The 14,562-nt window shown below is 52.8% G+C and overlaps 1 protein-coding gene across 2 annotated transcripts in view; it reads left to right on the forward strand.

The window, feature by feature from the left end:
- The first annotated feature begins 7,082 nt into the window (after positions 1 to 7,082).
- ATP2A3 (ATPase sarcoplasmic/endoplasmic reticulum Ca2+ transporting 3) overlaps positions 7,083 to 14,562 on the forward strand; it is a 52,500-nt gene continuing 45,020 nt past the window's right edge. The window contains exon 1 of one of the 2 annotated variants that reach the window (XM_064677750.1): positions 7,083 to 7,247. In XM_064677750.1, coding sequence (XP_064533820.1) covers positions 7,130 to 7,247 — 118 coding nt within the window. In that variant the 5' untranslated portion in view covers positions 7,083 to 7,129. The remainder of the gene's footprint in view (positions 7,248 to 14,562) is intronic. The other variant, XM_064677751.1, reaches the window with a different exon arrangement.

Below are 14,562 nucleotides of genomic sequence, written 5' to 3' on the forward strand. Positions count from 1 at the left end.
AATTCAAACCATGCTGTGGTTCTATGATTTTTATTGGTTTGGATTCCTCCACTTGTTATCTAGAGCTAAATGTGTCTCTTTAAAGGGGAAAAAAAAATCCCTTTTTTTTTTTCTTTCAGTAGTGTTGGAACACTTTTATGCCTGGTTGCAATTTTTTTTGGCTAAAAACACACCCGTGTTTTCCCGGTTCTCAAGCCTGACCTGTCCACCCCAGAGCTGCACAGGAACGTGTTTGGTTACTTTTTTTTTGGTTTGGGTTTTTTTCTCTCGAGGGCTTCCCTGCCTCAAGGCAGAGGGTTAGTGGAGGTTTATCTGGGTTTCCTTTGTTCGGCGCTCACGAAAGACAAAGAGGAAGGAAACCCTCCATGGCCCGGCCTGATGCTCAGTTAAAAATAGCAGAGCTGGGGCTCCCGGACTGCCCCGAGGTCACTTCCCTGAGCCCCATCACTGCAAACGTGCCACAGATGGCCCATTTTGGCACATTTCTGGTGGTTTGGAGACAGGGAAGAGCCCGGAGGAAGGGGGGGTGCTCGTGGCCCTGCACAGCTCTGCTCAGGGCTGCACATGGGGTTTGTTTTCTGTTCTGGTGACAACGTCCCGGGTCCCCTCCAAGAGGTCAGGATGTGACAGCCCTGCTGGGATCTCCACAGCTGGAGAGATGAAGCTGCAACATCCTGACTCCCTTCCTCCACTGCAGGGCAGTGCACAGGACCCAGCCACCCAGTGCCTTTTAATTTTTTTTTTTTATTTATTTTGAAAATTTTTTTAGCGCTGTAACATTTTTTAATTTTTATTTAAAAATTTTTATATTCTGATTTTGCTCTTTGAAAAGTTTTTAAGCTTTCTTTTTCAATTAAGTATTTTTAAATTCTATTTATTTATTTATTTATTTATTTATTTGTGTGCGTGTTTTTTTTTTTTATTTGTCCCTGTGCAGCTCAGCTGCTGCCTGAGATCAGGGCACCCCCCAGGTCTCCACAGTGTGACCTTGGTGACTTGCAGGGGGAGATGGTGCAGGGCAGGGCACCAGCTCCAGTCCTGCCTTCAGCAACGGCTCAGTGTGGGCAGCCAATCTCCTAGGAAACTGTGGGAAGGACTCATCCAGACAGAACATTCCCCCCCCCCCCAGTTTCCCCTTTTCCCACCCTTCAGACCTGGGAATCAGCCTCAAAAAGAGATGACATGTTAAGAACCAGCTCCAGTGAATTATCCCACATGGTGTGTCGGGTGCTGATGTCCCCTTGGATTCCAAAGAGGCTGCTCAACACTGGGATGGGAATCCTGCTCCTGGTCCCACAGCACCCACCCCTCCACGGGCCCAAGGTGCAGGAGGGAGGAGGGATGAAGCTGCTTTGCACCACTGGTTTCATCTCCACCTCCCGTGGGCATTTTTGGCTTCAAAGCCCTGGTGATGTTTGTCCTCTGTCAAGGGAGATGAGCAGCTGGAGAGGGCCGGTGCCTGGAGCTGTGATATCCTGCAATTCCTGCTTGGTGGGAGACAGGAAAGGGGCTGTGGATGTGAAAGAGAGAGGCATGCTGGTGCAGCACCGAGTGTGCCACCAGCCCTTCCCCTCCCCTTGGTGAACATCACATCTCCATGGAGAGCCAGAATCATTCAAATCATTCCTTCTGCCTCATTAAAACCAGACGTTTTCCATTTGGGGCTTGTGCTTTTGCTGGAGGGAAACATGGAGTGAAATTTTGCCTGCAGTGAGAGGGCTGAATTAACTACCTCAAACATCAGCCCAGCCCCAGGTATGTGTAGGACTCTGTCTGGAGCCTCCTGTTGTGTTGTTTGTTTTCGCTGTTTCCTAAACTCCAGCAAAATCCCCAGAATGACATGCCACAAAGGCAGGGTTTTTTTTTTCCAGCAGGCATTTTGCATCAGGGAAAATCCCATCTGAGTGTCAGAGCGAGTGTCACGGTGTTCCCTCTTTGATGGATATTAATGTATTTTCCTGCCTTTGAAAGGGATTGGAATATAGTTTAAAAAAAATAATAATGGGCCAATATAGGTCTGGATTCATAAACAGAGGCTCCTAACTGTGCTGCTGGGGGAAAATGCTGGGGAGTTTGGAAATACCATCTTGGATCTTTGCTCGAATCCAGTTTGGGCAGCCATTCCAGATGTTGCACTCAGGAAAGCCCCATTTCCAGCTTGGTTGTGGACAGAGCCACGGAAGGAAAGGCAGCCTCAAAACATGTGCTCCACAGCTGCTGCTGTAAATGTCTGGCACGGGGAATCCTGTTCTTTTGCAGCCATTTGCAGTGGGAGCAGAGCTGGAAAACGGGGCAACTACCCTGTGCATCCACCACCTCCCCCAGAAAAGCCTTGTCCAGAGAGACCATTCCTCCTTGTTTTCCTTAGAGGTAACATCCTGCCTGCCTCAAAATCCTCTGCTGGCCACGTGCTCCCAGGATCTCCATCTCTCTGCATTCATGGCTCCAGGTGGGCTCTGCAGCTTTGCAGCCCTGTGCTGCAAATCTTTACCCCCTGCATCCTGGTGGGATGCATGGCAGGGCTGGGGCTTCCCTGCCACCTGCATTTATGCTCTGAGAAGCCAAATCCCGATGGTAAACACACTCCTACACCACCTGGAGGTGCCCAGGGCAGCACAGGATGCACAGCCAAGGGTATATATTTCCAGGAAGGATGGAAACACCGGAGCTCTGGCCCTGAGCTTTGTGGTGGTGAGGATTGATGTTTGAGCCCTCGGGGAGCAGGACTGACCTGCAGCTGCTGAAAGTCCCGGCTGGGGGATTAGAAATAAACCCCTAAGTCTGGCTCTGAAAGGTCAGCTGGTGTGTAACATTTAGAAAGAGCCTCAAAGTGTTATTTCACGAGTATTATTTTTTATTTCTCCCTAGGAAAGGCAAATATCTAAGCTGCCGTGGGAAAACAAAACAAAAAAACCAAACAAAAAAAGCCATTCCCGAGTCTCCCCTGTGGATGGGGATTTGCTGCCTGTGAACCGGGGTGTGCAGTGAGAGGAAGCCTGGCAGCGGCGTGGCAAATGGCAGTGGCACTGTCACCTCTAATTGATTAATGCCCCCGTGTGTGAGAGCCTCGGGGCCAGGGGAGGGTGTTGGAGCAGGACACGGGGCAGCTGCACATCACCCGCGTTGATTTAGGAAGGTGAGAGCTGTTGACAGAAGAGATTTGCACCTCCTGGTGCGGCATTAGCCGCTCCGTTCGGGGTGGTTAACCCTGAATTTGCTCTCCTTGTGCTCACAGCTCCTCTCCTGGGCGCCACCACCGCGGGTGTGCAGCCGTGGTGAGCTCAGGGGGTGGCAGAGATCCCCAAAACGGTGTAAAATGCACATCCGAGGGCTGGCTCCTGCATCCCTCACCCGCTCCTAACTCCCTCCTGAGATAGACTTGACCTGAGCGAGGAGGGCAGATACGGACCCTAAACCACGTTGCAGCAGAAACAACGAGGATTAAATAGTTGACTGAAAGCCCTGTAGGTTTTTTCCCACCCTTGAAGCCCTAATTGCCGCTGACAGTCCCTAACCCCGTGGTCTGCCCGCGCCGCGTTATCCATCGGTGCTTCGCGTGCCGGAGCCGAGCCGGAGCCTGGGGCTGGTTACCAGCACACAGCCTTGCTCTCTCAGCCTTTCCAGCAAACATAATTTTTTCCCCACTCCGAGGAACGAAGTGGAGAGAAAAGATTAATCTTCCATGGACTGTAAAATCCTTGGGGTGAGGAGCGTGGCGTCGGTTCAGCGTCTCTGGCAGCCTCTCTGCTGACTCCGACAGACTCTGGGGCGGCTCCAGCCATCCCTCGCCCCCAGCCCGGGAGCGCAGCAGTGCAAATTTACAGCTTATGGGAGAATTATTCCCAATTTCCTTTCGTAGAAACAAGGTCAAAATCAAAACTGGCTGTGGACTTCCCTGCCTCGTACAGCGCTCACTCAGCACTGGCTGGGTCCTGCTGTTCCTCCTGCACCGCAGCCACGGCTAAAAAACCTCCTCAGCAGCCTGGGAGGTGTTAAACCCGCTCCTTTCTTCTTTTTATGGCCTCTTAAGCTCGTCTACCTCTAAAAATTATTACCGTGGGGAAAGCCAAGATAAATAAGGAGGTTCCTCCTTTGCTTCGGGGTTGACCTGCTATAGAAGGGAATCCCCCAAACTCGGGGGGCTGCCAGGGATGGAGCCCCACTACCCCCCAGCTTGCTCCAGTGTTTGCAGAACCTTCTGTTGCAATATTGAAGGTGTTTTCACTCCAGTCCATTTTCCCTCACTAATTTACAGCTCCCAGTCACTAATGGTTTTCACTGATTGCTTAATTATAGGTGGGGTGAATGGTGCTGCCTGTTACCAGGGCTGCCAGATGTTCCCTTTGTAACTGTTCTCCATCGCTCCCAACTTTGTCAAACTTTAACCTTTGGAGCTGCTAGAGTGGCTGCTTTGAGGGCAGTTCCCAAGTTTTGGGGATGATCTGTTGCATCAGGTCCTCCGTACCCCTTGTTGAGAGCACATTATGTTTTAATATTATCAGATCACAGCAATTCTCTCCAGGCACCTGGTGGAAATCTCTCTCATGAGGACAGGCTGAGGGAGCTGGGCCTGTTCAGCCTCAAGAGAGAAGACAGAGAGGGGACCTCACCAAAGTCCATAAGTATCTGAAGGGGGGATGCCAAGAAGATGGAGCCAGTCTCTTCTCAGTGGTGCCAAGCAATAGGACAAGAGGCAAAGACAGAAGCTGATGCCCAGGAAGTTCTGCCTGAACATGAGGAAGAACTTTCCTGTGCAGTGACCGAGCACCAAACAGAGACAAGAGAGGGTGTAGAGTCTCCCTCACTGGAGATATTCCAGAACCATCTGGACACACTCCTGTGCCATGTGGTCTGGATGACCCTGCTTGAGCAGGGAGGCTGGACCAGATGACCCTCTATGGTCCCTTTCAACCTGAACCATCCCGGGGTTCAGTGGATGGCTCAGCCCTGCGGCCCAGGGAGCCCTGGGGAGACCCTGGCTGAGGGCAGCACTATTGCCCGGGGGCTCAGCAGCAGAAACACCACTTTTGCCCCCAAAATGCTCATGAGAGGCAGATGAATACAACGACAGAACTTGAGGAGAGGCGGGACCACAGGGCTGGGAGCTGTGCTTCCTGCAGGAGGGCCTGGGCTGCAGCTCCAGAGCACCCCTGTGCCTCCTACGCCGTCAGCTGCGGTGAACCGAAGAAAAAATGAGTTTATCAAATGAAAAAAAAAAATGAACCTGCACTTCCTTCAGGACCTCTGCTCCTTGTGGGAGCTGCAAAACACTTTCTATAAATGAATCTACATGGCAATAAACAAGCCAGAGCTCCTCCCCGAGATGTCTGCTGTCACTTCCTCGTGCTCGCCGCTGCCTCCGGGTTCTGCTTTGGGGACGTTTCCGTAGAACTTGGGTTTCTCACCCCCCAAGCTGTCTCGCCTCCCCCCTCTCAGCTGGAGAGCAGTGCCAGTCACCATCAGCCACAGGCTTCTTCAGCAACAGTGGGAAAACTGGAAGTACCTGAAAAGTCAGAAGTTGGTGTTCAGATGGGGACAGTCTTTGGGAGCAGGTTTGAGCTGGGTCACGGAAAAACTGCTGGATGAGGAGCCGGGTTAGGTGCACCATGTGGAAAAGTCCTGTAGATGTGGGTGGTAGTGGTTACCCTCGGCTGTGTTGTACAGGGGATTGTTGGGGCAACCCTCCTTCTCCAGATCAGGGTAACTCCTCACGGTGCTGCTGCACGGGGGAGCTGCTACAAACAGTCATTGTGCTTCTAGGAAACAGTGAATTAAGTAACCTGTTGCAATAAGTGTTGCAAAGGATGATGTAAAGCCCTTGTGTGGTGTAATAGGGCAGCAAGAGGGGTTGAGGCCAGTCCTGCTGTGTTGAATCCTTGCAAAATCATGAGTGCCTCCAGAATGAGCCCCTTTCTTGAATACAGATGTTCTGCCTTCTGCATGGGGATGAGAAGCACTAAGCAGTGAGAGGTGTGAAGTCCCAGGATGTCCAAGACATGCACAGTGAGACTGGTGGTGCTCAGCTTTTACCCCACATGAGGTGCTCTGGTTCCTTCCTCCATCTCCCTGCAGGGACATTTTACATTTCACGTTTCCAAAGCCAAAGGCAGCACAGCACAGCTGCCTCTCTCCGGACTTGGGGCATTGATGGGAACAGTACTGCTGGTTTTCACAGGTGTCAGGCAGGGATTTGTAATTCCAGGGCTCCTGCTGTCATCATACACTGCCCCTGATCCCACCAAGGTCCATGAACATGGAACTGCTCTGCTTCCAGCAGGGTGGGAGGAGTGGAGATGGGGCATGCTGAGCTTCCAGCTGGAAGTGGGGTGATGGAGGGGACCCAGAGAGCATCACTCTCTGGCCCCCTTAAGCCCCCCAGCTGAGCTGCACCCACACACCTTTCCCACCTCCTTCTATTGCTCCTAATATTATTTGTATTATTTTTGTGATGGAAACATTACCTCTTTTCTTAACAGCTATTTCCTCTGGACTGTTTCCACTGCCCACAAACCTGCCTGCTTCTCAGCCTGCAAATCTGCTGGAACTCCAACAGGCTGAGAGAGCTGGGGCTGTTCAGCCTGGAGAGGGGAAGACTCTGGGGAGACCTCAGAGCCCCTTCCAGTGCCTAAAGGGCTCCAAGAGAGCTGGAGAGGGACTTTGGACAAGAGCCTGGAGTGACAGGACAAGGAGGATGGCTTTAAACTGAAGGAGGGGAGATTTAGATTAGATACGAGGAAGAAATTCTCCCCTGTGAGGGTGGGGAGGCCCTGGCACAGGTTGCCCAGAGAAGCTGTGGCTGCCCCATCCCTGCAAGTGTCCCAGGCCAGGTTGGACGGGTTTGGAGCAGCCTGGGCTAGTGGAAGGGGGATGGAACCAGATGAGCTGTAATGTCCCTTCCAGACCTTGTCAGAGGGGATGGTGCCGCATCCCGGGGGTCCCGGTCGTGCCGGGGGGGCGGCGCTGGGCGCGGGGCCCCGGGGGAGGCGGGGATGTGGCGGGGCGGTACCGGGGGAGGCGGGCCCGGCGCCGGGCGGGCGGAGAGGTGCCGAGGCGGTGCCGAGGCAGCGCCGTGCGAGCGGCGCTCCGTGTGCCTCGGTGCGCCCCCGGCCAGCACCGCCCGGGCCGGGGCATGGAGGCGGCCCACAGCCTCCCGGTGCTCGACGTGCTCCGCCGCTTCGGGGTCAGCGAGAGCTGCGGGCTCAGCCCCGAGCAGGTCCGCCGCCACCGCGAGAAGTACGGCCCCAATGGTCAGTGCGGCGGGACGGGAGCGCGGGGGGATGCGGGATGGGGCAGGGTTAGCGGGACACCGGCATCTCCAGCGGGACTCCGGCATCCCGGCTGGAACCCTCCGTCGGGACCATCCCCGCCCATACCGGCACCGGGACCCTCCCCGCCGCGACCGGGATCGGGATATGTTCGGGAGCCTCCCCGCCAACACCGGGAAGGTCCGGGGTACTGTCCTGGGTCCCCCCCGGCGTGTCCCCTCACCCTGCCCCGGGCGTGCGGAGGATCGGTGGGGATGTGCCGCGGGACACCTGTTGATTAGGGCAATATTTGTCGGCTGTAATCAAAGGCTAATTACTGCGGGTACGGGCGGCCCGGGGCGCCGGCAATTAGCGGGGTGTTAATTCCGCTGGCGGAGTGTCTGAAGGCGGGGAGGGACAGCGCTATGTCGCCAGGAAGGAGAGGGGGAAGGTCCCATTGCCTGTGCGTGACAGAGGGAAACCCCAAAAGCGGGGTGACGGGTGTTGTAGTGGGGGAACCCCGCTCTCGGCTCGCCGCGGCTCTGCACGGGCTGCGGGTACTGCTGTGGGAGAGGAAGGGGGGCGGAGGTGCGTGGGGTGACAGGCCATGTGCTGGCCTGGCTGCGTGTCACACTGACCCGGGGGACCCTCTGCGGCCAGCTGGGCATCTTCGTGGGATGGGGAAGGGAAATTTTTAACTTGTGTTTTGTGAGCGTTCAGTGTAGCCGGGGTGTCTGAACCTACGCAGGTGGTTTCAGGGTGACTCTGATAGTTCAGGCTGTGACCGAGTTCGGTCGTTAACTCTGAACACGGAAACAGGAGGGTTTAGGGTGAGTTTGCTCCAGTGCTTCGGAGTAGCAAGTCGTTTCTTGAACTCGTGCAAGGAGATAAGTGTGTAAACTCTCTCCTGGGTTGGAGCTTGTTGCATTTGCTTTTTGCTTGATCCTCACGGATGAGGCTAAGGAAAGCCTGAGTGGATGCTGGCAGGATTGCTGTCGGCATCTCTGTTCCTGGGAGGGCCGTGTTGGGTGGGATCAGAGGGCTGTGACCCCTCCAGACGAGCCCTGCGAGCAGCCGTTCTGTGCTGGGCTGTGCTCGGGTCCCCCATCCCCCCAGTGCTCCCTGTACCAGGCAGCTTCAGCTCCATCCCCTGGTCAGGGCTGGGCTTGGGAGCTCTTGCCATGGAGCACTGGAACAAGGTGCAAGCAGTGGAGCATCACACCTGGCTCTGTTTGCCCTCATTTTGGAGAAGCGCAGCTGTGTGGTTAACTGGGAGGGGAGGGAACCCTCTGCTTCGGGAGCTGAAGGCAAAACACATCCTCAGTGCAACATCCTTATCAAACAGGTGCTTGGGCTGATTTCAGGGTATAATTGCTCCCAATTTCTGTGCTGTCCCCTGGCCCCCCGGGAAGGTGTGGATGATGGGTGTTCTGTGCTGTGCAGCTGCGTGGCACTGATGGGGCATCGCTGCCGTGGGGCTCCTGTTTGCCCGAGTGAATCATCGTCCCTGAGTCAGGCACGGTGGCTGCTCGGTGGCACCGGGCTCTGCCTTGGAAAAGGTACCTCGAAGGCGTGACGTAGGTGCAGAGCAAAGGGTTAGTGGTGGCAATTAGTTTGCCTTTTTACTCTTTTCCTTCTTCCTTCCTCCTCTTGCAAGCAATGGCTCTGTGCTGGCCTCGCTCGGCACTGCTCCTTCCCATCCAGCCCAGCGTTGGGTTTCTCACAGGCTCTTGGTTCTCAAGAGCTTCTGACTTTGGGATGTCCCATGGCTTTTGCCTTCCAAGCAGAGCTCTGCATCTCCTGTGCAGCACAGCTCACAGTGATGTGCCTGGGCGTTGGAGACACTGCCCATGTCACTGTTCCCATCAGTAAAATATAGTTGAAGATTTTTAAAAATTCTGAATTTTTTGCAATTTCTGAGCGGTATTTAGATTTTTCTCATGGTGCAGATGAGACATGGACAGCTTAGAACAGCTTAAACCCGTGCAGAATGGGGGTGAGAACTCACAGGTTGTGTTGTGGCAGCAGGCACTGAGCTCCTCGGCTGTGCTCGGGTGCCCCGTTTGGGAGAGCTGCTCTGGGGGAGGGTGCTGGGCTTGGAGATAGCCTGTATTGAACTGCATTTTAGTTTAGGCTTAAATTAAGCTCTGTCAGCAGAAGTGTGGGGCAGTTTGGTGACTCGCTTGAGCTCGCACAGAAGGGGAAGAAAACTCAAATCTTGCGTGGCTCGAAGCGCAGAGCAGACCTTCAGCTCCAGCTACTTTCATTTTCCCACCCTTGTGTCTCACATTCATTCATTTCCTTCTAAACCTGAACTCCAACTGCCAGTGTGGTCGTGAATCACAATCTAAAATACATCATCTTGCTGAAAAACTGCCTCCTGACACACTTCAGAGAGCTGCTGGCTGCTGCTTTTTTATTGCATTAAAAAAAATATGAGCTGCAACGAGCTCTGACGTTAAGTGAGAAGCAGCAGCCACTGGTGTGCCTTATATAAAAAAGAAATTGTTTTTTTTTTTGAGGGGGTATTCTTTTGGAGCCTAAATTTTTTTTTTTTTCAGTTCCATTGCCCACATATACATTTGCAGGAGGAAACAGAGAGCAATACTGATTATTTAGTATCTCCAGTTTGTGGCTTGGGAGCCAGGCAATGCAATAGAGATTAGTGGAGTGGAAGAAGATATTTCTCCATTAGGAAGAGCTCGTGTTCTCCTTTTAGCTCTGTCATCAGTGCTGTCAGCATGGCCTTTCATTTGCCAAGGAAACTGGAGAAGCCACAGAACATTTAGGTCTCACCACGGCGATTCTGAATCTCCAAAGCCAATTTTAATTGATAAATGCTTTGGATGTTCCACAGGTACCAAGCGGGTCCTTCCCTGTACCTCCTCCCAGATCCACAAGCTCCGAGCTCCGCAGGTGGCTTTTAGACCACAAAACTTAAAAAAACCCCCCAAAACAACCAAACAAACAGCAATAACCAAATGCACATTTGTTATTTTATATTAGACTGAGCTGGAGGATATAGGGGTGCAAACATTTTTCTTCCTAAATGTAAAACCAGGGGCACAATTTCCCCCGGAATGATTTCAGTTTTGCCAAGGAATGACAGATGTAAACAGGAGCTGCCTCGCGGACAGCCAAGTGATTTTTCTGTTTTAAATATAGCTCTGATTTCTCTCTTCTAAATGGATTTCTGAGTGTAAATGAGCATACATTTCAGGCAGGATATTGCCAGCGTTAATGCATATGCATAATTTTATTTGCTTCACCCGTAACCTAAATGGGCTGTGAATGTCAGTGGAGTCAAACTCGGAGGCTGCAGCATAGGGGTGTTTATCTCCTCTTGCCTTTCATCTCTTCTGACTCCGGAGCAGAGGCCCTGCTGCCGGCTGGGGTTGGAAAGGCTGCTGGGCAGAATCAGACCCTACCCATCCACCCTCCTCAGGGGCTCCCCCATCCTCTCCTTTACCCTCCCTGCTCCAGGGGCTGACCCCCCACGCTCTGCAAACCCTCCTGTGCCCTGTTGCAAGGCGCAGTGGTGACAGTATTCACGGCACGACTGGTTTAGGCGTTGTTCAAACCAGCTTCGGCGCCGGATGAACTCAAAGCCCATGTGCAAATTTGCTTGTCTTTTATAACACCCCTCCCTACGTCTCCATGAGCCTTATTTCAGGATCCCCCAGCCCTTGTGTGTATTTTTCCATGTGCGTGCCCCAGCCTGCCTGGGCGGGGGGGGGAGAAGGAGACCTCCCCAAGCCCAAATCCAGGCTGGGATGTGCTGCTGCTCTCCCAAAACCCCACCAAGGCTCATTCTCGAGGGAGCTTTTTTTGCTCTTTTGCATCCGAGCCCCTGCTTGGCTAGAAAAATCACCGATACTTTGTTATTATTATATTTATTTGCATCCTTTCCCAGCCTGTCCCAGGGCTGCACATCCCTCAGCACACACGTGTGCACATCCCTCAGCACACACGTGTGCACATCCCTCAGCACACACGTGTGCACATCCCTCAGCACACACGTGTGCACATCCCTCAGCACACACGTGTGCACATCCCTCAGCACACACGTGTGCACACCCGTGTTCCCGCGCGTACTCCGGCTGCGGAGCAGGGCTTGACGTCGGAGGAGCTGCCGGCGGTTGCTAACGAGCCAAGGTTACGCTCCAGCTCTCTCCTGACAATAATAAAGAAGAAAATAAAATTTCTATTTCACGCTGAAATATTTAAGATGCCAGCAAGGAGAGGAAAGGCAGCATTTTCTGACTCATCGGACTCTGCGCTCTGTTCCTCTGCGCATCGCCCACCTTTTCCACCCCCGAAACACACGCTGAACAGTCTGATTCATAAACATGCTACGGGTTGTGGGGCTTTTTTTTTTTTTCCTCCTCCAAATCCTTTCCCTCAGGAGAAATGCTGAGGCATTCAAACCTTGTGAGTGCCTTCAAATCTGGGGAGAGACTACACAAAGTTTTCCTAACCGACGAGAGGGAACTCGGGATTTTCATCCCTGCGTCGTCCTCTGAGGTTATCTGCATTCACACCCACCCTTAAAAAAATTGTGAATAGAGAGGAATATTCAAAAAAATTGATATCTGCTCTCAACATGTTGCAGGAACCAGGGAAGGAAGGTTTCCAGGACAAGGAGAGGCAGAGGCTGTGCTGTAGGTGAAGGGATTTTGCTTGCCCTGTTTCCCCCTGGGGTTGGCCTTTCTGTGGCACAAGTGTTATTTCATGAATATTTTTATTTCATTGCTGGTTTTAAAGCTGGAGATGGTAGAGCTGGTGCTACAAAACACTGATTTAAGAGGAGCTGGATGTGCTGTGGATGCCCAGATGTTGGCTTGGGATGTGCTGCTTCCAGTAAGGGGCTGGAGCCAGTCCTCCAAATACACCATTAGCAGCAAAATATCCCCCTTCTCCCGGGCTAATCCTCTCCCCCAGTAATTAAGGTGTCTCTTTTGAGCTCCCTACTCCAGCCAAGCCATCCTAGTGCCATCCTTGCCATCACCACACAGCCACACATCTGCCTTTTGCCATTTTAGTGCTGTTGGTCTTTCTGTGTGTCTTAAGCCTTTTCTTATCTCTGGATCTTATTTGAAGCTCTTGAATCCCACTCTGTGGTCATATCCCTTCCAGGGTAAATCCCTGAAAAATCCTGTTGATTTTAAAGTTTTCCTCTTTAAAGCTTCCCTCAAGCCCATTTTCCTTGAGTAAAAACCATCACCCGACGCCTGGTGTTGCTTTTGCTTTCTTCCTCCCGAGGAGAATTTTAATTTTTGAGAAGCGTCCAAGTCGCTGCCTTTTCGCTCTGAGCATTTGATCTGCTCCTGCAGAAGGGATGGTGTGAAAACAGGAGACTCCTGGCTGTGGGTCGGGTCTGTCCTGGCACAGCCACAGCCCAGGCGATGTTTCTGGCCCGGACTCTGTGGGACATCCCTGCTGGAGGCCCAGAATTGCAGATGCTGGCATGGAACGGGGCTGAGCATGGGCAGCTTAAAGCAGATGGTTGTTATTTCTGGTGCTGACAGCTGCCCTCTGCAGCACTTAAGACCTGGGCTGACCCGTGCCCTCCTCGATGCACAAACCCTCCCTCGAGAGCAGCGTTCCCAGTGCCCCCCTGTGCTTTGCACCAGGCGTCTGAACTGGTCATCAAAAGGCACCAGAAGCCTCGTGGGCCTGCACACAGCCCTGAGATGCTTCTGTTTTCACAGTCCTGAAAAATTAGGTTGGTGTGATGCTTTTTCATGTGTTCAAACCTCTGGAGGAGCCAGCTTTGATTTTTCTCCCACACACAGCGTTTGCAGAGGCAGTTGGGATGCTGATGCCCCTACAAAATGGTTTTTATGATTTTTTTTTTTAAAGGTTATTTTTTTGTAAGCCATGAGCTGGATGTTGAGTGTTTGCACCCTGTGCCTTTTGCCCAGCTGGTGCAGCCCCACTCGTGGGGAAGGGGCTCCTCCTCCCTGAGGCATCGCTCTGTCCAGACCTGCCACAAAACCCTTCTCTTGGTCTGTCGAGCTCACCTGGGGGGTCAGTGGATAACTCATCCCTGCTAATGTTTTCAGGGCTGGTAAAAGAAGGTTTGAGAAGTTATGAGCAATACCTGAGCTGTATTCCATGGGGACTGGGGCAGTAAAAGCAGAATAGCAAACCTCTTTTGTCAGGTGATGCTGGGTGTCTGGGTGCTGACATTGCACAAGGATGCTCTAGAACTCCTACTCAGTTTTTTCCCTGGGAAAAGCCCATCTGGGCTCTCTCTCTGCTGATCATGACCAGTGGAGCTGCAGAAGCAAGGCTGTTGTCTCCTGGGCTGGCTGGGGTGATGTGGGTTAGTGCAGTAACCACCTGCAGAGCGGTCCAGAGGGGAGGCACTGGGAGTGGGATGTGGACCAGGAGCTGAGCTGCTGGGTTGATGTTTCCTGGGAGCATTCCTGGCACTCGCAGTCTCGATGACAGGGTGGAAATATTAAGGCAGGTCGTGATTATCAGGAGAGGGATGGAGTTTTCTGCTTGCTTTTTTAATCTTTTCTTTCTTTTATCCTTTTTCCCCCCTCCTTTTTCCCCTCTCCTTCCCCTGGTTCTCCTGTGGCACACATGGATGACCTCCCTTGGCATCTCAGATGGGGTGAAGGCAGCCCTTCCTGGTTAAACAGTACACCTTGGCCAGGAGAAACAGCTGATGCTGAGGAGACTGGGAGGAGTGGGATGGGAAAGAGGAAGGGATGAATGGAGGAGAGGGGCCTGTGGCCACTGGGGGTGAGTGGGTGGGTGGCAGCAGGACCGAGCTCTGTGGGGCTTCAGTCCAACCCAGTGCAATATTAATACCCAGAAACCCCAGAAAGAACCAACCCCCCAGCCCACCTCTGTTTATTATTCTGCATCTGATAATTATTTTTTTTTTTTTGCCAGCATTGTGAGTCGTGATCTTTTTTATATCTCAGCGTCGGTAGTAATTGGGAGCAGAAAGTATAACAGTAACCTATATTAAAAATAAATTCCCAGCTGCTCAGAGGAGCTGCTGTCGGCACCAATTACCTCGCTGGAAAACAGGTAGCAGAGATCTGGGCTGGAAGTGTAGAAATGTTGAAAAACCGGAGCCAAAAAGCAATAGAGAAAATTGTGGTTACTTGAGTGTTTCCATGACGTGAGTGTGCGCCAGAGGCTCCTCCGTGGGCGGTTAACCCCTCGCAGGCAGGGCTGCAGGCAGCTGCCTGCTCTGCCAGCATCCAGGAGCAGGGCTGGGACAGGAGGCTCCTTATTCCCATTAGGATTAATGCTGATGGGTCTTCTCCAGGCCGGGGCTCGGTGGGTGACTCGC

The sequence above is a fragment of the Pseudopipra pipra genome, chromosome 21 (assembly GCF_036250125.1).
Source record: "Pseudopipra pipra isolate bDixPip1 chromosome 21, bDixPip1.hap1, whole genome shotgun sequence".
NCBI classification, from domain to species: domain Eukaryota; kingdom Metazoa; phylum Chordata; class Aves; order Passeriformes; family Pipridae; genus Pseudopipra; species Pseudopipra pipra.